General features: G+C 45.0%; 1 protein-coding gene across 1 annotated transcript in view; it reads right to left on the reverse strand.

The window, feature by feature from the left end:
* Positions 1-3,920: 3,920 nt before the first annotated feature.
* The window catches only part of LOC132393018 (serine/threonine-protein phosphatase with EF-hands 2-like), a 190,362-nt gene continuing 171,639 nt past the window's right edge, over positions 3,921-22,643 (reverse strand). Inside the window, exons 16-18 of the mRNA XM_059967709.1 lie at positions 16,916-17,079; positions 15,841-15,925; positions 3,921-4,641 (exon numbers count right to left, since the gene is read on the reverse strand). Coding sequence (XP_059823692.1) covers positions 4,460-4,641; positions 15,841-15,925; positions 16,916-17,079 — 431 coding nt within the window. The 3' untranslated portion in view covers positions 3,921-4,459. The remainder of the gene's footprint in view (positions 4,642-15,840; positions 15,926-16,915; positions 17,080-22,643) is intronic.

The raw sequence follows: 22,643 nt of genomic DNA on the forward strand, positions 1-22,643 counted from the left end.
CTACTGCACAGGACCGAAGAAGCTGCAGAAGGTTGTTAATCTAGTCAGTTCCATCTTGGCTACCAGCCTACAAAGTACCCAGGACATCTTCAGGAAACAGTGTCTCAGAAATGCAGTGTCCATTATTAAGGACCTCCAGCACCCAGGGCATGCCCTTTCCTCACTGACCATTAGGCAGGAGGTACAGAATCCTGAAGGCACACAACCAGCGGTTCAGGTACAGCTTCTTTTTGTCTGCCATCTGATTGAACCCTTGGACACTACCTCACTTTTTTTAATATACAGTATTTCTGATTTTGGACATTTTTAAAAAATCTATTCAATATATGTAATTGATTTATTTGTTTATTTATTATGTTTTAATTTATTATTTTTTCTCTCTGCTAGATTATGTATTGCATTGAACTGCTGCTGCTAAGTTAAAAAATTTCACATCACAAGCTGGTGATAATAAACCTGATTCTAATTCTGACCAATTCTGATAAAAGGTCATCAGCCTGTGACTTAATCTCCATTCTTCGCTCTCCACAGATACTTTCTGACATACAGAGCATTTTTAAGGGAGCGTCAGTATCTCATTAATTTTATCCCCTCTCTCCCTTTCTCATTCTCCTCTTGGTCATGAATCAGCATTCACCACTCATATCTGCATCCACTTTTATTCAATTGCAGACACAGCCGGTGTCTCCTCACCCATCTCTCTAATCCGCAGACTAATACACACATGCAGATCCTCTAACTTTTCCTAGCGTTAATGAAATGTCATCAACTTGACATTATCACTGTTTATCCTTCCACAGATGCTGCCTGACCTGCTACATATCACCAGCATTTTCTCTTTTTGGAGATGAAAGTCTTATTTTAGTTAATTTATTTAGAGATACAGAAGGGTTGTTTATCAGGCCCTTCTGGCCCAACAAACCTGCACCAATCAAATACATCATGTGACCTGTTAACCTACTACCAAAGAGTGTAGAAGGAAACCGACACAATCACGGGGGGGGGGGGGGGGGGGTGGTGGAATGTACTAATTCCTTATAGACAGCAGTGGAACTGAACCTAAGTTGCTGGCATTGCACTACCATGTCACACTAGAATTGAATACAGTCTTATGGTCAGTTTAAGCATAGACATGTGGTCAGCAATGATCAATTATACTGCTCTGTTTGACTGTTGAGGGTTTGTCTCACTATCTGAGCCCTTCATGAGCTGAACTGTCAGCTAATTTCATTACCTTTCTGCACACCTCTCGTAAGAATGTCCATCCATGCCTTTGTCAACCCAGGTCCACTTTTGCTAAAACTCCTTTGGGCAGCCTCCCACGTTCTATATTCATATGCACATCATCATCTCATTCAGTCATATGCATATAATCTCATTCAGTCATATGCATATAATCTCATTCAGTCATATGCACATCATCATCTCATTCAGTCATATGCATATAATCTCATTCAGTCATATGCATATCATCATCTCATTCAGTCATATGCATATAATCTCATTCAGTCATATGCACATCATCATCTCATTCAGTCATATGCATATAATCTCATTCAGTCATATGCATATCATCATCTCATTCAGTCATATGCATATCATCTCATTCAGTCATATGCATATCATCTCATTCAGTCATATGCATATCATCATCTCATTCAGTCATATGCATATCATCTCATTCAGTCATATGCATATCATCATCTCATTCAGTCATATGCATATCATCTCATTCAGTCATATGCATATCATCATCTCATTCAATCATATGCATATCATCTCATTCAGTCATATGCATATCATCATCTCATTCAGTCATATGCATATCATCTTCTCATTCAGTCCTATGCATATCATCTCATTCAGTCATATGCATATCATCTTCTCATTCAGTCATATGCATACCATCTCATTCAGTTATATGCATATCATCTCATTCAGTCATATGCATATCATCATCTCATTCAGTCATATCCATATCATCATCTCTTTCCATTACCCATATATTAGTACATGCCTTGTATGGTGTGGAGTCAAGCCCTTTTGCTCATCTGATCCAGGCAGACCTCCAGCCATCGATTTTAGGGGGGACTTGATAGAGGTATTTAAGATTATGAGGGGGATAGATCGAGTTGATGTGGATAGTCTTTTTCCATTGAGACCAGGGAAGTTTCAAACAAGAGGACATGAGTTGAGTGTTAGGGGGCAAAAGTTTAAGGGTAACATGAGGAGGAATTTCTTTACTCAGAGAGTGGTATCTGTGTGGAACGAGCTTCCAGTAGAAGTGGTAGAGGCAGATTCGGTATTGTCATTTAAAGTAAAATTGGATAGGTATATGGACAGGAAAGGAATGGAGGGTTATGGGCTGAGTGTGGGCCAGTGGGACTAGGTGAGAGTAAACATTCGGCATGGACTAGAAGGGCTGAGATGGCCTGTTTCCGTGCTGTAATTGTTATATGGTTATATGGTTTACACCAATCCTAGTCTCACTTTATTCTCTATGCATTGTAATCTGATTCCTTCAATTTTACCACTCAAGATTCAAGATAAAGTGATATTGTTTCGTGTACTCAAGTGTAAGGAGAATGAAGCAATTGTTACTTTTTTGGGAAAAACAACCCCAAAAAGATAAAGAACACAATAATAATACTAAAATAACACACAACAAATATAAATACATCAGATAGCTTGTACATATAGATAGATTGCATGTCCAAAATGTGATGCTAGGCTGTTCGTAAGGTAACTGACAGGAAATAATAAAGTAGTAGTGGAGTTAGTGGGAGGAGATGTTGATCAGTCTTACTGCTTGGAGAAAGTAACTATTTTTGAATCTGGTGGTGCTGGTCTGGATGCTATGTAACCTCCTCCCTGATGGGAGTGGGGCAAACAGTCCATGAGCAGGATGTATGGGATCCTCTCTGATGTTACTGGCCCTTTTCTGGCATGTTTCTGTACATGATGGCGGGTAGGCTGGTGCCAGTGATGCATTGGGTAGTTTTGACTATCCATTGCAGAGCCTTCCTGCCTACCAGTGCAGTTTCAAGACCAAGCAGTGACATAGCTTGTTAGGATGCTCCCTCCTGTGAATCTATGGAATGATGTGCATTGTCCAGCTCTCCTCAGAAACTATGGTATTGGTGAGCTTTGCTGACAGGATGTGTCTGGGACCATCAGAGATTGTGTGAGACTCTCGCAGTTTCCACTACTATGTGTGAGCTCTCCTGAATTCTAGAACCACCTTCTTTGTCTTGTTAGCATTAAGGAGGAAACAAGTCTTGAGCTCTTCTGTCTCTTTTCTGTAGGCTGTCTCATCACTGTTGGCAATGGACCCCGCCACTGTCATGTCGCGATCGTGTGATTGCTCATACGTTTGTCTGTGCAGTCATCGGTGAGCAATGGGCTCATTGCACAGCGTCAAGGATGAAGGGGAGGGAGGTGTGATTGTGCTGCCTGAGATTTATTTGTTAGGAAGTCCAACAGCCATCTGCACAGTGGTGTATTTAGCCTAAGGAGTAGCTGTTTATTCACCATGGTCTGTGGGACAATAAAGCTGAGCTGAAATCCACAAACAGCATTCTGACATGGGTGTGCCAGGCCTAGTGAATGACAGATGCTATGGGATCTATTGTAGAATAGTTCTGTCAGTAAATGTATTGGTGAGTGTCCAATGTGGCAGGAATGGAGTTTTTGATGGGTGCCATTACCTGCCGTTCAAAGCACTTCATGATGATTGGTGTCAGTGCCACAGGGCATCCGTCATTTACTTCTGAAAGGGTCGAGTTCTACATCTTCAGGTCCCCACTTACTGGTGCAAGTGTTCGACAGGTACAATTCAGGAGTCAGAGTCCAACAGAAAGACAAAATAATTCAGAACTGCATTTTATTATTTATTAAAAGAATGATAATTGTATTACCGATGCATTCACTGCAGGTGTCGGAAAGGCATGGAGTTAAATCTGGGCAAACTACTTTATCAAGCTGTTAGATTCTGATGTTTTGATCCAAGGTTATTTCAGAAGTCAAAAAAGAGGCACAAAACTTGTTGCTTCATGATCGTTTTGTTAAGCACAACTAAAGCAAAGACATTTGGAAATGTAGAGCAATGGAAGTCTAGGACCTAAAACAGGGACGACTAAAGAAGCCCTTCTTATACTCCATAGATAAGAAAAATTCTATTCAAATTCATAGATAAGAGTTAACCAATCAGATAGCCCCTATTTAAATGCTATGATACCAAGAGAAGCTTCCAGAATCATGCAAAAGACTGTAACTATTAGGGGACACACTGAACAATTGCATAAACATGCTGTGACCACCAGGAAACATACTAACAGTTACATGTATACAGGTAGTTATATAAAATACCAGCAGGTATAGATTGTTCATCTACAAAAGATAATAACAATTATACAGTCTAATCCAACAACATCAACGTTCTTCCTCAGTATTTACAGATTTACTTGTTATCCTTCTGTACGAGGCGGAAAGCCTCCAGAAATTCATTGAAGTCTATGCTGCCATCTTTGTTGATATCAATGCTCCGTGCCAGGTCATCTACAGACTGGTCATCCAGATGGATGTGCAAATGGGAACTAAAGAGTTTCCAGGTCTGCCGGAATTCCTCCATGGAGATTAATCCTGGCAGGAGAGACAGATTTCTAATAGTCTGGCACACTACACAGGACATGCCAACATATCCCTACATATCTGATTCTAAAACAGAGGTCCATATATAATGTGGTTTCAATGACAGCGTTAATAACCAGAGCCAACCAGCATGCGGAGATGCCAGAGATGGCAAAATCTGGAATTTGGAGCAGCAAGCAATCTGCAGGAGGAACTCAGTGGGTTGAGCAGCGTCTGTGAGAGGAAAGAAGTTTGAGGTCAACAATTCCTTCTCCTCACCCCACCCCCCAATGCTTGATCTGCTGAGCAGAAAGGGAGGATGTCATGGAGTGATCATCTACTGAGTCAGTGAGATGGAATCCAGCAACAGGGAGAGAGCAATTACTCCACTGGGAATAATTCTATCGACACTCCAATAGCAGCAAAGACATGCAGGAGATCAGGATGCAGATTTTGGAAAGGTGAAAATATAACAGCATTGTTGTCATGCAGGATTTCAACTTCCCTGCTATTGATCACCTGCTCCTTACTGCAAAGGGTTCAGAGGGGACAGAACTTGTCAAAATTAGAAGGATTCATTACACAGTATGTGGACAGGCTTCTCTGAATATACTGCCAGGTAACAAAGCTATTCCGCTGACAGATCTCTTGGTGAGAGTAAATTCCCAGACGGTCAACAGAAGTTTCTGCTTGTTAGCATAGCCAAGGATAGGAGCTGCTGATAAAATAAGTATTTAATTGGCAGATGGCTAATTACATAGGTATTAGACAGGAAATTGGGAGTGTAACTTGGGAACAGATGTTTTCAGGAAAGTGCATCACAGAAATGTGGAGGCAGATTAAGGAATATTTGCATGGGGAAGTGAAGATAGGTTTGTCCCAGTGAAACAGGGAAAGGTGAAGACAGGTTTGCCCCAGTGAGACAGGGGAAGGAAAGGAGTGGTTCGTCGCAGTGAGACAGGGGAAGTTGAAGATAGGTTTGTCCCAGTGAGACAGGGGAAGTGAAGATACTGTTGTTGCAGCGAGACAGGGGAAGGTGTAGAGGGGTTTCTCCCAGCGAGACAGGGGAAGGTTTAGAGGGGTTTGTCCCAGTATGACAGGGAAAGGTGAAGTGGGGTTTGTTCCAGTGAGACAGGGGAAGGTAAGGAGTGGTTCGTCGCAGTGAGACAGGGGAAGTTGAAGATAGGTTTGTCCCAGTGAGACAGGGGAAGCTGAATAGGGTTTCGCTCGTGTGAGACAGCACAAGTGAAGATAGGTTTGTCCCAGTGAGACAAGGGAAGGTGAAGATAGGTTTGTCCCTGTGAAACAGGGGAAGGTGAAGAGGGGTTTGTTCCATTGAGTCATGGGAAGGTGAATTGGGTTTCGTCCCGGTGAGACAGCGCAAGTGAAAATAGGTTTGTCCTAGTGGGAAGGGGAAGTTGAAGAATGGACTGTTCCAGTGAGACAGGGGAAGGTGAAGAGGGGTTTGTCCCAATTATACCAGGGAAGGTAAAGATAGGTTTGTTCCAGTGGGAAAGGGAAGATGAAGAGGTGTTTGTCCCAGTGAGACAGTGGAAGGTGAAGAGAGCTTTTTCCCAGTTATACAGAGGAAGGTGAAGAGTTGTTTGTCCCAGAGAGACAGGGGAAGGTGTAGAGGGGCTTATTCCTCTGAGACAGGGGAAGTGAAGATACGTTTGTTGCAGTATGACGGGGACGGTGAAGATAGGTTTGTTCCAGTGAGACAGGGGAAGCTGAATAGGGTTTCGCTCGTGTGAGACAGCACAAGTGAAGATAGGTTTGTCCCAGTGAGACAAGGGAAGGTGAAGAGGGGTTTGTTCCAGTGAGACAGGGGAAGGTAAGGAGTGGTTCGTCGCAGTGAGACAGGGGAAGTTGAAGATAGGTTTGTCCCAGTGAGACAGGGGAAGCTGAATAGGGTTTCGCTCGTGTGAGACAGCACAAGTGAAGATAGGTTTGTCCCAGTGGGAAGGGGAAGTTGAAGAATGGATTGTTCCAGTGAGAGAGGGGATGTGAACATAGGTTTGTCCCTGTTAGACAGGGGAATGTGTAGAGGGCTTTTTCCCAGTGAGACAGGGGAAGGTGAAGTGTGGCTCGTCGCAGTGAGACAGGGGAAGGTGAAGAGTGGTTTGTCTCAGTGAGACAGGGGAAGATGAAGATGGGCTGGTTTCAATGAGACATGGGGAGGAGAAGAGGTATTTGTCCCAGTTATACTGGGGAAGGTGAAGATAGGTTTGTTCCAGTGTGACAGGGGATAGTGAAGAGTGGTTTGTCCCAGTGAGGCAGGGGTATTGAAGATAGATTTGTCCCAGTCAGACAGGGGAAGATAATGATAGGTTTGTCCCAGTGAGACAAGGGAAGGTGAAGAGGAGTTTGTCCCAGTCAGACAGGGGAAGGTGAAGATAGGTTTGTCCCTGTGAAACAGGGGAAGGTGAAGAGGGGTTTGTTCCATTGAGTCATGGGAAGGTGAATTGGGTTTCGTCCCGGTGAGACAGCGCAAGTGAAGATAGGTTTGTCCTAGTGGGAAGGGGAAGTTGAAGAATGGACTGTTCCAGTGAGACAGGGGAAGGTGAAGAGGGGTTTGTCCCAGTTATACCAGGGAAGGTAAAGATAGGTTTGTTCCAGTGGGAAAGGGAAGATGAAGAGGTGTTTGTCCCAGTGAGACAGTGGAAGGTGAAGAGAGCTTTTTCCCAGTTATACAGAGGAAGGTGAAGAGTTGTTTGTCCCAGAGAGACAGGGGAAGGTGTAGAGGGGCTTATTCCTCTGAGACAGGGGAAGTGAAGATACGTTTGTTGCAGTATGACGGGGAAGGTGAAAATAGGTTTGTTCCAGTGAGACAGGGGAAGGTGAAGAGGGGCTTGTCCCAGTGAGACAGGGGAAGTTGAAGATAGGTTTGTCCCAGTGAGACAAGGGAAGGTGAAGAGGGGTTTGTTCCAGTGAGACAGGGGAAGGTAAGGAGTGGTTCGTCGCAGTGAGACAGGGGAAGTTGAAGATAGGTTTGTCCCAGTGAGACAGGGGAAGCTGAATAGGGTTTCGCTCGTGTGAGACAGCACAAGTGAAGATAGGTTTGTCCCAGTGGGAAGGGGAAGTTGAAGAATGGATTGTTCCAGTGAGAGAGGGGATGTGAACATAGGTTTGTCCCTGTTAGACAGGGGAATGTGTAGAGGGCTTTTTCCCAGTGAGACAGGGGAAGGTGAAGTGTGGCTCGTCGCAGTGAGACAGGGGAAGGTGAAGAGTGGTTTGTCTCAGTGAGACAGGCGAAGATGAAGATGGGCTGGTTTCAATGAGACATGGGGAGGAGAAGAGGTATTTGTCCCAGTTATACTGGGGAAGGTGAAGATAGGTTTGTTCCAGTGTGACAGGGGATAGTGAAGAGTGGTTTGTCCCAGTGAGGCAGGGGTATTGAAGATAGATTTGTCCCAGTCAGACAGGGGAAGATAATGATAGGTTTGTCCCAGTGAGACAAGGGAAGGTGAAGTGGAGTTTGTCCCAGTCAGACAGGGGAAGGTGAAGATAGGTTTGTCCCTGTGAAACAGGGGAAGGTGAAGAGGGGTTTGTTCCTATGAGACAGCACGTGAAGATAGGTTTGTTCCAGTGGGAAGGGGAAGTTGAAGAATGGATTGTTCCAGTGAGAGAGGGGATGTGAACATAGGTTTGTCCCTGTTAGACAGGGGAATGTGTAGAGGGGCTTTTCCCAGTGAGACATGGGAAGGTGAAGAGTTGTTTGTCCCAGTGAGACAGGGGAAGGTGAAGAGGGGCTTGTTCCAGTGAGACAGGGGAAGTGAAGATACTGTTGTTGCAGCGAGACAGGGGAAGGTGTAGAGGGGTTTCTCCCAGCGAGACAGGGGAAGGTTTAGAGGGGTTTGTCCCAGTATGACAGGGAAAGGTGAAGTGGGGTTTGTTCCAGTGAGACAGGGGAAGGTAAGGAGTGGTTCGTCGCAGTGAGACAGGGGAAGTTGAAGATAGGTTTGTCCCAGTGAGACAGGGGAAGCTGAATAGGGTTTCGCTCGTGTGAGACAGCACAAGTGAAGATAGGTTTGTCCCAGTGAGACAAGGGAAGGTGAAGAGGGGTTTGTTCCAGTGAGACAGGGGAAGGTAAGGAGTGGTTCGTCGCAGTGAGACAGGGGAAGTTGAAGATAGGTTTGTCCCAGTGAGACAGGGGAAGCTGAATAGGGTTTCGCTCGTGTGAGACAGCACAAGTGAAGATAGGTTTGTCCCAGTGGGAAGGGGAAGTTGAAGAATGGATTGTTCCAGTGAGAGAGGGGATGTGAATATAGGTTTGTCCCTGTTAGACAGGGGAATGTGTAGAGGGCTTTTTCCCAGTGAGACAGGGGAAGGTGAAGTGTGGCTCGTCGCAGTGAGACAGGGGAAGGTGAAGAGTGGTTTGTCTCAGTGAGACAGGGGAAGATGAAGATGGGCTGGTTTCAATGAGACATGGGGAGGAGAAGAGGTATTTGTCCCAGTTATACTGGGGAAGGTGAAGATAGGTTTGTTCCAGTGTGACAGGGGATAGTGAAGAGTGGTTTGTCCCAGTGAGGCAGGGGTATTGAAGATAGATTTGTCCCAGTCAGACAGGGGAAGATAATGATAGGTTTGTCCCAGTGAGACAGGGGAAGGTGAAGAGGGGCTTGTCCCAGTGAGACAGGGGAAGTTGAAGATAGGTTTGTCCCAGTGAGACAAGGGAAGGTGAAGAGGGGTTTGTTCCAGTGAGACAGGGGAAGGTAAGGAGTGGTTCGTCGCAGTGAGACAGGGGAAGTTGAAGATAGGTTTGTCCCAGTGAGACAGGGGAAGCTGAATAGGGTTTCGCTCGTGTGAGACAGCACAAGTGAAGATAGGTTTGTCCCAGTGGGAAGGGGAAGTTGAAGAATGGATTGTTCCAGTGAGAGAGGGGATGTGAACATAGGTTTGTCCCTGTTAGACAGGGGAATGTGTAGAGGGCTTTTTCCCAGTGAGACAGGGGAAGGTGAAGTGTGGCTCGTCGCAGTGAGACAGGGGAAGGTGAAGAGTGGTTTGTCTCAGTGAGACAGGGGAAGATGAAGATGGGCTGGTTTCAATGAGACATGGGGAGGAGAAGAGGTATTTGTCCCAGTTATACTGGGGAAGTTGAAGAATGGATTGTTCCAGTGAGAGAGGGGATGTGAAGAGGGGTTTTTCCCTGTGAGACAGGGGAAGGAGAAGAGGGGTTTGTCCCAGTGAGACAGTGGAATGTGAAGATAGGTTTGTCCCAGTGAGTCTGGGGAAGGTGAAGTGGGGTTTGTTCCAGTAAGACTTGGGAAGGTGAAGAGTTGTTTGTCCCAGTGAGACAGGGGAAGGTGAAGAGGGGTTTGTCCCAGTGAGACAGGGGAAGGTGAAGTGTGTTTCGTCGCAGTGAGACAGGGGTAGGTGAAGAGGGGTTTGTTCCAGTGAGTTAGGGGAAGGTGAAGAGGGGTTTGTCCCAGTGAGACAGGGGAAGTGAAGATAGGTTTGTCCCAGTGAGACAGGGGAAGGTGAAGAGGGGTTTGTCTCAGTGAGACAGGGGAAGATGAAGAGGGGCTGGTTCCAATGAGACATGGGGAGTAGAAGAGGTATTTGTCCCAGTTATACTGTGGAAGGTGAAGATAGGTTTGTGCCAGTGAGACAGGGGAAGGTGAAGAGGGTTTTGTTCCAGCGAGACAGGGGAAGGTGAAGATGGGCTTGTCCCAGTTATACCAGGGAAAATGAAGTTAGGTTTGTTCACGTGAGACAGGGGAAGTTGAAGATAGGTTTGTCCCAGTGAGACACGGGAAAGCGAATAGGAGTTTGTTCCATTGAGTCATGGGAAGGTGAATAGGTTTTCATTCCTGTGAGACAGCACAAGTGAAGATAGGTTTGTCCCAGTGGGAAGGGGAAGTTGAAGAATGGATTGTTCCAGTGAGAGAGGAGATGTGAACATAGGTTTGGTCCCGTTAGACAGGGGAATGTGTAGAGGGGTTTTTCCCAGTGAGACAGAGGAAGGTGAAGAGGGGCTTATTCCTCTGAGACAGGGGAAGTGATGATAGGTTTATCGCAGTATGACAGGGGAAGGTGAAGATAGGTTTGTCCCAGTGAGACAGCGGAAGTGAAGATAGGTTTGTCCCACTTAGACAGGGGAAGGTGAAGAGGGGTTTGTCCCAATGAGGCAGGGGTAATGAAGTTGGGTTTGTTCCAGTGAAACAGGGGAAATGAAGACAGGTTTGTCCCAGTAAGACATGGGAAGGTGAAGAGGGTTTTGTCCCAGTCAGACAGGGGAAGTTGTAGAGGGGCTTATTCCTCTGAGACAGGGGAAGTGAAGATAGGTTTGTTGCAGTATGTCAGGGGAAGGTGAAGGTAGGTTTGTTCCAGTGAGACAGAGGAAGGTGAAAATGGTTTTGTTCCGGTCAGACAGGGGAAGGTGAAGAGGTATTTGTCCCAGTTATACCGTGGAAGGTGAAGAGTTGTTTGTCCCAGTGAGACAGGGGAAGGTGAAGAGGGGCTTGTCCCAGTGAGACAGGGGAAGGTGAAGATAGGTTTGTCCAAGTGAGACAGGGGAAGGTGAGTGGGGTTTGTTCCAGTGAGACAGGGGAAGGTGAAGATATGGTTGTCCCAGTGAGACGAGGAAAGTGAAATGGGGTTTTGTTCTACTGAGACAGGGGATGGTGAAGTGGGGTTTGTCCCAATGAGGCAGGGGTAATGAAGTTGGGTTTGTTCCAGTGAAACAGGGGAAATGAAGACAGGTTTGTCCCAGTAAGACATGGGAAGGTGAAGAGGGTTTTGTCCCAGTCAGACAGGGGAAGGTGAAGATATGTTTGTCCCAATGAGAAAGGGGAAGGTGAAGAAGTGTTTGTCCCAGACAGACAGGGGAATTGAAGATCGGTTTGTCCCAGTGAGACAGGGGAAGTTGAAGATAGGTTTGTTCCAGTGAGACAGGGGAAGGTGAAGATATGGTTGTCCCAGTGAGACGAGGAAAGTGAAATGGGGTTTTGTTCTACTGAGACAGGGGAAGGTGAAGTGGGGTTTGTCCCAATGAGGCAGGGTTAATGGATAGGTTTGTTCCAGTGAAACAGGGGAAGTGAAGATAGGTTTGTCCCAGTAAGACATGGGAAGGTGAAGAGGGGTTTGTCCCAGTCAGACAGGGGAAGTGAAGATCAGTTTTTCCCAGTTAGACAGGGGAAGGTGAAGAGGGGTTTGTCCCAGTGAAACAGGGGAAGGTGAAGAGTGGTTTGTCGCTGTGAGACAAGGGAAGCTGAAAAGGGGTTTGTTCCAGTGAGATAGGGGAAGGTGAAGAGGGGTTTGTCCCAGTGAGATAGGGGAAGGTGAAGATAGGTTTGTCCCAGTGAGACAGGGGAAGATGAAGAGGGGTTTGTCCCAGTGAGACAGGGGAAGGTGAAGTGGGGTTTGTTCCAGTGAGACAGGGGAAGATGAAGAGGGGTTTGTCCCAGTGTGACAGGGGAAGGTGAAGAGGGGTTTGTTCCAGTGAGACAGGGGAAGGTGAAGAGGGGTTTGTCCCAGTGAGACTGGGGAATGTGAAGAGGGGTTTGTCCCAGTGAGAAATGGGAAGGTGAAGAGCGGCTTATTCCTGTGAGACAGGGGAAGTGAAGATAGGTTTGTTCCGTTAGGCAGGGGAATGTGAAGAGGGGTTTGTTCCAGTGAGACAGGGGTAGATGAAGAGTTGTTTGTCCCAGTGAGACAGGGCAAGGTGAATAGGATTTCGTTCCAGTGAGACAGGGGAAGGTGAAGATAGGTTTGTCCTAGTGGGAAGGGGAAGGTGAAGAGCGGATTGTTTCTGTGAGACAGGGGATGTGAACATAGGTTCGTCCCCATTAGGCAGGGTAATGTGAAGAGGGGTTTGTCCAAGTGAGACAGCGGAAGGTAAAGAGGGGTTTGTACCAGTGAGAAAGGGGAAGGTGTAGAGGGGCTTATTCCTGTGAGACAGAGGAATTGAAAATAGGTTTGTCCCAGTCAGACAGGGGAAGGTGAAAAGGGGTTTGTCGCAGTATTACAGGGGAAGGTGAAGATAGGTTTGTTCCAGTGAGAGAGGGGAAGCAGAGAGGGGTTTGTTCCAGTGAGAGAGGGGTAGGTGAAGAGGGGTTTGTTTCAGTGAAACAGGTGAAGGTGAAAAGGGGTTAGTTCCAATGAAGCAGGGGAAGTTGAAGAGGGTTTTGTTCCAGTGAGACAGGGGAAGGTGAAGAGGGTTTTGTCCCAGTGAGACAGGGGAAGGTGAAGAGGGGTTTGTCCCAGTGAGACAGGGGAAGGTGAAGAGGGGTTTGTCCCAGTAAGATATGGGAAGATGATGTGGGGTTTGTCCCAGTCATACAGGGGATAGTGAAAAGGGTTTTGTCCAAGTATGACAGGGGAAGTTGAAGTGGGGTTTGTTCCAGTGAGACAGGGGAAGGTGAAGAGGGGTTTGTTCCAGTAAGACTTGGGGAGAAGAGGTATTTGTCCCAGTTATACTGGGGAAGGTGAAGATAGGTTTGTTCCAGTGAGAGAGGGGAAGGTGAAGAGGGGTTTGTTGAACTGAGACAGGGGAAGGTGAAGTGGGGCTTGTCCCAGTGAAACAGGGGAAATGAAGACAGGTTTGTCCCAGTAAGATATGGGAAGATGATGTGGTGTTTGTTCCAGTGAGACAGGGGAAGGTGAAAAGGGGTTTGTTCCAGTGAGTTAGGGGAAGGTGAAGAGGGGTTTGTCCCAGTGAGACAGGGGAAGTGAAGATAGATTTGTTGCAGTGAGACAGGGGAAGGTGAAGAGGTGTTTGTCCCAGTGAGACAGGGGAAGGTGAAGATGAGTTTGTCCCGGTTAGACAGGTGAAGGTGAAGAGGGGTTTCTCCAGTGAGGTAGTGGAAGGTGAAGAGGGGTTTGTTCCAGTGATATAGGGGAATTGAAGATAGGTTTGTTCCAGTGAGACAGGAGAAGGAGAATAGGGGTTTGTCCCAGTGAGACAGGGGAAGTGAAGGGGGTTTGTCCCAGTGAGACTGTGGAAGGTGAAGAGGGGTTTGTCCCAGTGAGACAGGGGAAGTGAAGATAGATTTGTTGCAGTGAGACAGGGGAAGGTGAAGAAGGATTTGTCCCAGTGAGACAGGGGAATTGAAGATAGGTTTGTTCCAGTGAGACAGGGGAAGGTGAAGAGGGGTTTATCCCAGTGAGACAGGGAAAGGTGAAAAGGGGTTTGTCCCAGTGAGACGGGGAAGGTGAAGATGAGTTTGTCCCAGTTAGACAGTTGAAGGTGAAGAGGGTTTTGTCCCAGTGATACAGGGGAAGGTGTAGATTCGTTTGTTCCAGTGAGACAGGGGAATGTGAAGTGATGTTGAAAAGAGACATGGAACATTTTGTCAGGAGAAAGAAGAAAGGACAGAAGTTTGGGAAGCGAGAAAAAAGAAAGGGCTCTTGAGGGTTATAAAGTAGCCAGGAAGAGGCTTACGAGAGCTCGAAAGGGACATGAGAAAGCCTTTGACTCTGAATTTATGTACCACTGGTAAGCAGTTTTGGTCATACATTGGTCCATCATACATACAGTATGTACCAGTGCAGACATTCAGAGCGTTTGATTTTCATCATTTACCTTCTTGGTAAACTCATCAATGGGTTTCCCTGCTGCTTCATGATCAGCAGATGCTGTATCACCACAAATTATCAAGAATTTAATACTGTGCGTTTTCTTAAATTTCTGCAATATTGTTGCTGAATATTCACAATTACTTTCACTTTCATATTATTTCATGATCAGCATGTTCACTCCAACTGTGATGAATCCAGAGGTCCTCAACCTGCACTCTAATGTCCGGGGAGAATATACAGATCATTATCAGAACCACCACAATTTTTTCCCTTCCTTTCTATTTTCCCATGGAGGCACTTCTATCCTAATGTTTTTCAGAAACTCCAATATTGCCTCTTTCTTAACCTCGACTGTTCTATTACCTCACTAACACCATTGTAATTAGCCTTCAAACAATTAAATACTTACTCATTTCACCTCTTCCTATTCTTGTCCATAGCTGTGCTAGAAGTCAGAGAGTAGTTGTCACTCTGTCCAAAACCAAGAGATCTGTCACTGGAGTAGGTTCATTACCCAGCACCGGTTGAGTACCTCTTATCAGAAATTCCAAAATCCAAAAACCCATAAAATCCAAACATTTTTTGAGCACTGACATGATGCCTCAAATGGAAAATTCCACAACGCATTGGGAAGTTTCCCAGGTGATGCGTAGGTCTCTGCATGACACAGTTTTCAGAAGTGACCTGACATATGTAATGAACAAGAGTTAACAAAAAATAGAAAAGCACAGCATAAAGTGAAAAATGAAGATCTCGATTGTGGATTCGACAGTGCTGGAGTGAATGTATGCTGCTTAGTGATTTGCTGATAACGAAACAACACTGATCTATCACAATGAACTGAAAATTGAAGGTAATTGTGAATATTAAGCAGGCTGTTTGCAGAAATTAAAGCAAAGGCACAACATAAAAAATTTAAAACTTTTGGTGATAAAGCATCTATAACCATATAACGATTACAGCACGGAAACAGGCCATCTCGGCCCTTCTAGTCTGTGCTGAACGATCACTTTCACCTAGTCCCATTGGCCCGCACTCAGCCCATAACCCTCCATTCCTTTCCTGTTCATATATCTATCCAACTTTACTTTAAATGACAGTACTGAACTTGCCTCTACCACTTCTACTGGAGACAAAGCAACAGAGAAATTCATTGATGAGTTTGCAAAGATCATCACAAATGAAAATTTACATGTGTGTGAAGAACAAGTGTAAGAGAAAGGCTCACAAATTCAGAGTCAGAAATGATGGCCATGATCATAATGTGATAGAATTCACTCTGCAGCTTCAGAGCGAGAAGCTAAAGTCAGATGTATCTGTATTTTAATGGAGTAAAGACAGTTACAGAGGCATGAGAGAGAGCTGGCTGAAGTTGATTGGAAGGAGACACCAACTGGAATAACAGCAGAGAAGCAATGGCTGGAGTTTCTGGGAGAAATTCAGAAAGTGCAGGATTGTTACATCCTGCACCTTCCTTTAGAAGGAAGTATTCTAAAGGCAGGTTGATGCAACTGTGGCTGACAAGGGAAGTCAAAGACAACATAAAAGCCAAAGTGAGGCATATAAAGAGCAAAATTCCCAAGGGAGAGGGTAACTTTCTATACCAGTATAATCTCTTAACAATCAGACACCATTAATTTGATGAATCAATTTCAAATATGAACAATAAGAAGGGTTGCTTCAATTTACCTGAGTGATCCTTATCAATTATTCCAAAAATGATTTCCAGGTCTGCACGATGCTTGTACATGGCTTCAATCAAATTTGGTTGAACCTACATATCAAAGTAGTAAATCAATGAGTTAAATCAATTGAGTCAATGGTTCAAGCACATTCACTACAACTCAGAAAGTACAAAGTAAAGACTGTGTACAGCCCTTCTGTATGAACAAGGGTTTGGGGGTATGGTAAACTGACTCTGCCAGTTGCTGTGGGGTACTCTTTTTACAGCCACATTTCCACCTTGCAAAATGTTCCATTTATGAATGGAAACCTGTAGGACATTTACTGGGTAATTGGCTTTCTGTTGATGTCGTGGCTTATTCTCAATGGATTGGAATAGTGAACTGCCAGTCCTTCTCCTTGTAAAGCCACATGCCCAGGGTTACTGCAGTAGTAAAGAAAGGCGGCAATCACCCGGAGTTTTGCACCAGCCACCCCGACAGACAACTCAAACCTACACCACAGCAGCTGGGGATATAACTGCATACCTACTGGATTGTCAGAATCACATCTGGTTCACCCACACCCTCCAGTGAAGGAATCTGCTCTCCTTACTTGGAATGACTTGAGACACACCAACATGGTTTAATCCTAACTGCCTTTTCAGGGGTAATTCAGGAGGGACAATAAAAGCTGGTACTACCAAAAGATGCTCTGTGGACAAACACATCATTCTTGCCGACCATCTGCAGCTTCCTCAGTATCCATTGCAGAAGTTATTCATTGCATGATTAACATCTAGCAATAGCTTGATGAGGACAAGTTAATTGATGGGGTTGGTGTTGGAGCAGGACTGGAAAAGAATTGCCATCATCAGCCACTGTGCACATGCTCGGTACTGAATGTCAGTGCGCTTGCTGCCTAAATAGGAAATCTGACTAGAGACTGACTGAACTTTGTGTTTGCAATCAACACCCCAGCCACCCAATGGCTCCATGAAGATGACTTGCTGAGCTTTGATATGTAAGGCTTATTTATAATGTGCACTCTCACAATGTTAGGTACTAGAATGTCAAATTCTCTTCATTGTCTTCTATCTTACCTCTTTCATGGGGTGCTCAGTCTGAAAACACTCAAAGGTTGAGAGATAATCCACAATGCCATCAGCATTGCTCCGTACCAGCCGAGGCCGTATGGTCCTCCAAGGCAGGTTTAAATGGAGTACAGAATCCACAGCTAAGGCCCACTGATTGAGTGAAATCTTCCCTAGAAAATGATAGATGGAAGATAATAGGATGAACATTTTGCTTAAAGTCCTGTTGTCAAGTTTGAAGTACTTCTGCTACCTTTGACAGCACCGTCCTCAGCCATTTCCCAACTCATCCTCTGGATTGAGGAATGTTGTTAACCTGAAGGATGACTTGGAGGATGGATGAAGAAGGTGTGCAGGGAAGATTTGCAAGAATGTTGTCAGGACTCAATGGCCTGTACGAGACTGAGTGGTGACCTGATAGAGGAATATAACTCATGAGGGGTATAGACAGAGAGAATGCTCACAGCCTTTTATCCCAGGAAAAGAAACAAAACTGGATGGTCCTTACATAGCATGAGCTGCTGGAGAAAATACTTGTGGCAAGTATGTAACAACACTTAAGAGACATTTAGATAAGCATGTGTATTGAAAAGATTTAGAAGGATAAGGGCCAATGGGCAGTAAATTGAGACTAGCTTAGATGGGCACCTTGGTCAGCACAAAGGAGTTGGACAGAAAGATCTGTTCCCATGCTGTACGACTCAATGAGTCACTGAAACCAAGCTCACTTATCCAGCCAGCCAATTCCATTGCATTCCATTCCATTCAGGAAGGCATTTGATAGGGTTTCCATGTGAGGCTCATTCAGAAAGTAAGGAAGAGGCACAGGATCCAGGGAGACCTTGCTTTGTGGGTCCAGAATTGGGTTGCCCACAGATGGTTTGTATTCTGCATGGAGGTTGGTGACTAGTGGTGTTCCACAGTGATCTGTTCTGGGACCTCTCCTCTTTGTGATTTTTATAAATTACCTGGATGAAGAAGTAGAAGGGTGGGTTAGTAAGCTTGTTGATGACACAAAAGTTGGGGGTGTTGTGGATAGTCTGGAGGGTTGTTAGAGGTTACAGCAGACATCAATAGGATGCAGAACTGGGCTGACAAGTGGTAGATAGAGTTCAACCCAGATAAGTGTGAAGTGGTTAATTTTAGTAGGTCAAATTTAGGGAGAGAATTTAATATTAATGGTAAGACACTTGGCAGTGTGGAAGATCAGAGAGCTCTTGCAATCCACGTCGACAGGACTCTCAAAGCTACTGCACAAGTTGACAGCGTTGTTAAGAAGGTGTATGGCGTTTTGGCATTCATCAATCATAGGACTGAATTCAAGAGCCAAGAGGTAATGTTACAGCTATATCAGAACTTGGTCAGACCCTACTTGGAGTACTGTGTTCAGTTCTGGTCACCTCATTACAGGAAGGATGTAGATACTATAGACAGTAGGTGCAGGAGTAGGTCATTCGGCCTTTCGAGCCAGCACCACCATTCACTGTGATCATGGCTGATCACCCACAATCAGTACCCCATTCCTGCCTTCTCCCCACATCCCTTGACTCCGCTATCTTTAAGAGCTCTATCTAACTCTTTCTTGAAAGCCTCCAGAGAAATGGCCTCCACTGCCTTCTGAGGCAAAGCATTCCACAGATCCACAACACTCTGGGTGAAAAATTTTTTCCTCAACTCCAATCTAAATGGCCTACCCCTTATTCTTAAACTGTGGCCTCTGGTTCTGAACTCCCCCAACATCAGGAACATGTTTCCTGCCTCTACCGTGTCCAATCCCTTAATAACCCTATATGTTTCAATTATGTTCCCTCTCATCCTTCTAAATTCTAATGTATACAACCCAGTCACTCCAATCTTTCAACATATGACAGTCCCACCATCCCGGGAATTAACCTCATGAACCTACACTGCACTCACTCAATAGCAAGAATGGCAGGCAGTGACTAGTGGGGTACTGCAAGGCTTGGTGCTGGGACCGCAGCTATTTACAATATATATTAACACCCCTAATACCATGTGTTCTAATTTTGTCCACTAATCTCCTATGTGGGACCTTATCAAAGGCTTTCTGAAAGCCCAGGTACACTACATCCATTGGCTCTCCCTTGTCCATTTTCATAGTTATATCCTCAAAAAATTCCAGAAGATTAGTCAAGCATGATTTCCCCTTCGTAAATCCATGCTGACTCAGACTGATCATGTTGCTGCTATCCCAATGTGCCGGTATTTCATCTTTTATAATTGACTCCAGTATCTTCCCCACCACTGATGTCAGCCTAATTGGTCTATAATTCCATTTTCTCTCTCCCTCCTTTCTTAAAAAGTGGGATAACATTAGCTACTTTCCAATCCTCAGGAACTGATCCTGAATCTATAGAACATTGGAAAATGATTACCACTGCATCCACGATTTCTAGAGCCGCCTCCTTAAGTACCCTGGGATGTAGACCATCAGGCCCTGGGGATTTATTAGCCTTCAGTCCCATCAGTCTACCCAACACCATTTTCTGCCTAATGTGAATTTCCTTCAGTTCCTCCATTACCTAGGTGCTCTGGCCATCTGGGAGATTGTTTGTCTCTTCCCTAGTGAAGACAGATCCAAAGTACCAGTTCAACTCGTCTGCCATTTCCTTGCTCCCCATAATAAATTCACTCGTTTCTGTCTTCAAGGGCCCAACTTTGATCTAAACTAATTTTTTCCTCTTCACATACCTAAAGAAGCTCTTACTATCTTTCTTTATATTCTTGGCTAGCTTACCTTTGTACCTCATCTTTTCTCCCTGTATTGCCTTTTTAGTTATCTTCTGTTGCTCTTTAAAAGTTTCCCAATCCTCTGGCTTCCCACTCATCTTTGCTATGTTAGACTTCTTCTCTTTTATATTTATACTGTCCTTGACTTCCCTTGTCAGCCACAGTTGCCCCTACTCCCCTTAGAATCTTTCTTCCTCTTTGGAATGAACTGATCCTGCACCTTCTGTATCATTCCCAGAAATACCTGCCATCCGTGCTAGGGTGTCCTTCCAGTCAATTTTGGCCAGCTCCTCCCTCATGGCTCCATAGTCCCCTTTGTTCAACTGTAATACTGACACTTTTGATTTTCCCTTCTCCCTCTCAAATTGTAGATTAAAGCTTCTCATATTATGGTCACTACCTTCTAATGGCTCCTTTACCTTGAGTTCTCTTATCAAATCTGGTTCATTACACAACACACCCGTGTAGCAGTGGCAAACCTGCCTGCCAGAATGCTGGTCCCCCGCCTGTTAAGGTGCAACCGTCCCTTTTGTACAATTCATCCCTACCCCAAAACAGATCCCAGCGGTCTAAGAGTCTAAATCCCTGCTTCCTACACCAGCTCCTCAGCCATACATTCAGATCCCCTGTTTCCCTGTTCCTGCCCTCTCCAGCACGAGGAGCTGGAAGCAAACCAGAGATAACCACCCTGGAGGTCCTGCTTTTCAGCCTTCTTCTGAGTTCTCTGAAGTCCCGCTGCAGAATTTCTTTCCTCTTCTTCCCGACATCATTTGTGCCGACATGCACTACCACTTCCGGCTGTTCACCTTCACCCTTGAGGATGCCCTGCAATCAGTCCGTGACGTCCTGGATCCTGGCACCAGGAAGGCAACACACCATCCTTAAATCCCGTCTGTTGCCGCAGAAACCCCTTCCTGTACCTCTCACTATGGAGTCTCCTACCACCACGGTTCTGCCTGTCTCCTCAGCTTTGCTTCAGTGCCAATCTTTGACTCACAGACCTGTCCGCCTCTCAGACTGGCAGTGTCTTCTGTCTCAACAGCTTCCAAGAGGGTGAACTTGTTTTCAAGAGGCACATCCCCTGGGGTCTCCTGTACTCCAACCATCCATCTTTTCCTCATCATCACCCACTTCTCTCTTCCGGTATCTTCAGTGTAACGATCTCGCTGTAGGTCCTGTCCAGAAAACTCTTATTTTCCCAAAAGGCATTGGTCATGATCTTTCAAGAATCACTTGATCCTGGCATGGTCCCAGAGGACTGGAAGATTGCAAATGTCACTCCACTCATCAAGAAGGGAGGAAGGCAAAAGAAAGGAAATTATAGGCCAGTTAGCCTAACCTCAGTGGTTTGGAAAGTGTTGGAGTCTGTTATTAAGGATGAGGTTTTGGGTACTTGGAGACTAATGATAAAATAAGTCAAAATCAGCATGGTTTCTGAAAGGGAAATCTTGCCTAACAAATCTGTTAGAGTTCTTGAGGAAGTAACAAGCAGGGTGGACAAAGGAAGGGCGGTGGATGTTGTGCATTTGAATTTTCAAAGGCATTTGATAAGGTGCCACACATGAGACTGTTTAACAAGATAAAATCCTATGCCATTACAGGAAAGATACTAGCATAGATAGAGGAATGGCTGACAGGCAGAAAATGCAACTTGGGAATAAAAGGGGCATTTTCTGCCATCTCCTCCAGTTCCATACACATTTTTCTACGGTCACACTTGATAGGTCCTATTCTCTCACGTCTTATCCTCTTGCTCTTCACATACTTGTAGAATGCCTTGGGGTTTTCCTTAATCCTGTCCACCAATGCTTTCTCATGGTTCCTTCTGGCTCTCCTAACTTCATTTTTAAACACCTTCCTGCTAGCCTTATAATCCTCTAGATCTCTACCATTACCTAGTTTTTTGAACCTTTCGTAAGCTCCTCTTTTCTTCTTGACTAGATTTACAACAGCCTTTGCACACCACGGTTCCTGTACCCTACCATCCTTTCCCTGTCTCATTAGAATGTATCTATGCAAAATGCCACGCAATTACCTCCTGAACATTTGCCACTTTTCTTCCATATGTTTCCCTGAGAACATGTGTTTCCAATTTATGCTTCCAAGTTCCTGCCTGATAGGCTCATATTTCCCATTACTCCAATTAAACATTTCGCTAACTTGTCTGTTCCTATCCCTCTCAAATGTTATGGTAAAGGAGATAGAATTATGATCACTATCTCCAAAATGCTCCCCCACTGAGAGATCTGACACCTGACCGGGCCCTTTATCTCAGAAACGATGCATTGTCATTGGCAAGAGCCCAGCCCAGAGCAGGTTCATTAGGATGATTCTGGGAATGAAGGGGTTAACATATGAGGAGTTTTTGGCAGCTTTGGGCTTGTACTCAGTGGAATTTAGAAGGATACTGGGGGGGCGCTCCTTGACACCTATCAAATTTTGAAAGGACTAAATAGGGTGGATGTGGAGAGGATACTTCCTATAGTGGGGGTGTCCAGAACCAGAAGGAACAGATTTAAAAATTGAGGGACAACCTTTCAGAACAGAGGTAAGGAGGAATTTTTAGCCAGAGAGTAGTGAATCTGTGGAATGCTCTGCCACAGACTGTGATGGAGGCCAAGTCCGTGGGTATATTTAAGGCGGAAGTTGATAGTTTCCTGATCGGTCAGGGCTTCAAAGGATATGACGAGTAGGATCCAGGATCAGCCATGAATCAGAATCAGAATCAGGTTTATTATCACTGGCACGCGATGTGAAAGTTGTTAACTTAGCAGCAACAGTTTAATGCAATACATAATCTAGCATCAAGGGAAAAAATAATGATAACAATAAATAAACATAATAAATAAATAAAAAAGTATATAAATTATGTATATTGAATAGATTATTAAAAATGTGCAAAAACAGAAAAACTGTATATTAAAAAAATGAGGTAGTGTCCAAAGCTTCAAAGTCCATTCAGGAATTGGATGGCAGAGGGGAAGAA

Source organism: Hypanus sabinus, chromosome 4 (genome assembly GCF_030144855.1).
Source record: "Hypanus sabinus isolate sHypSab1 chromosome 4, sHypSab1.hap1, whole genome shotgun sequence".
Lineage (NCBI taxonomy): Eukaryota > Metazoa > Chordata > Chondrichthyes > Myliobatiformes > Dasyatidae > Hypanus > Hypanus sabinus.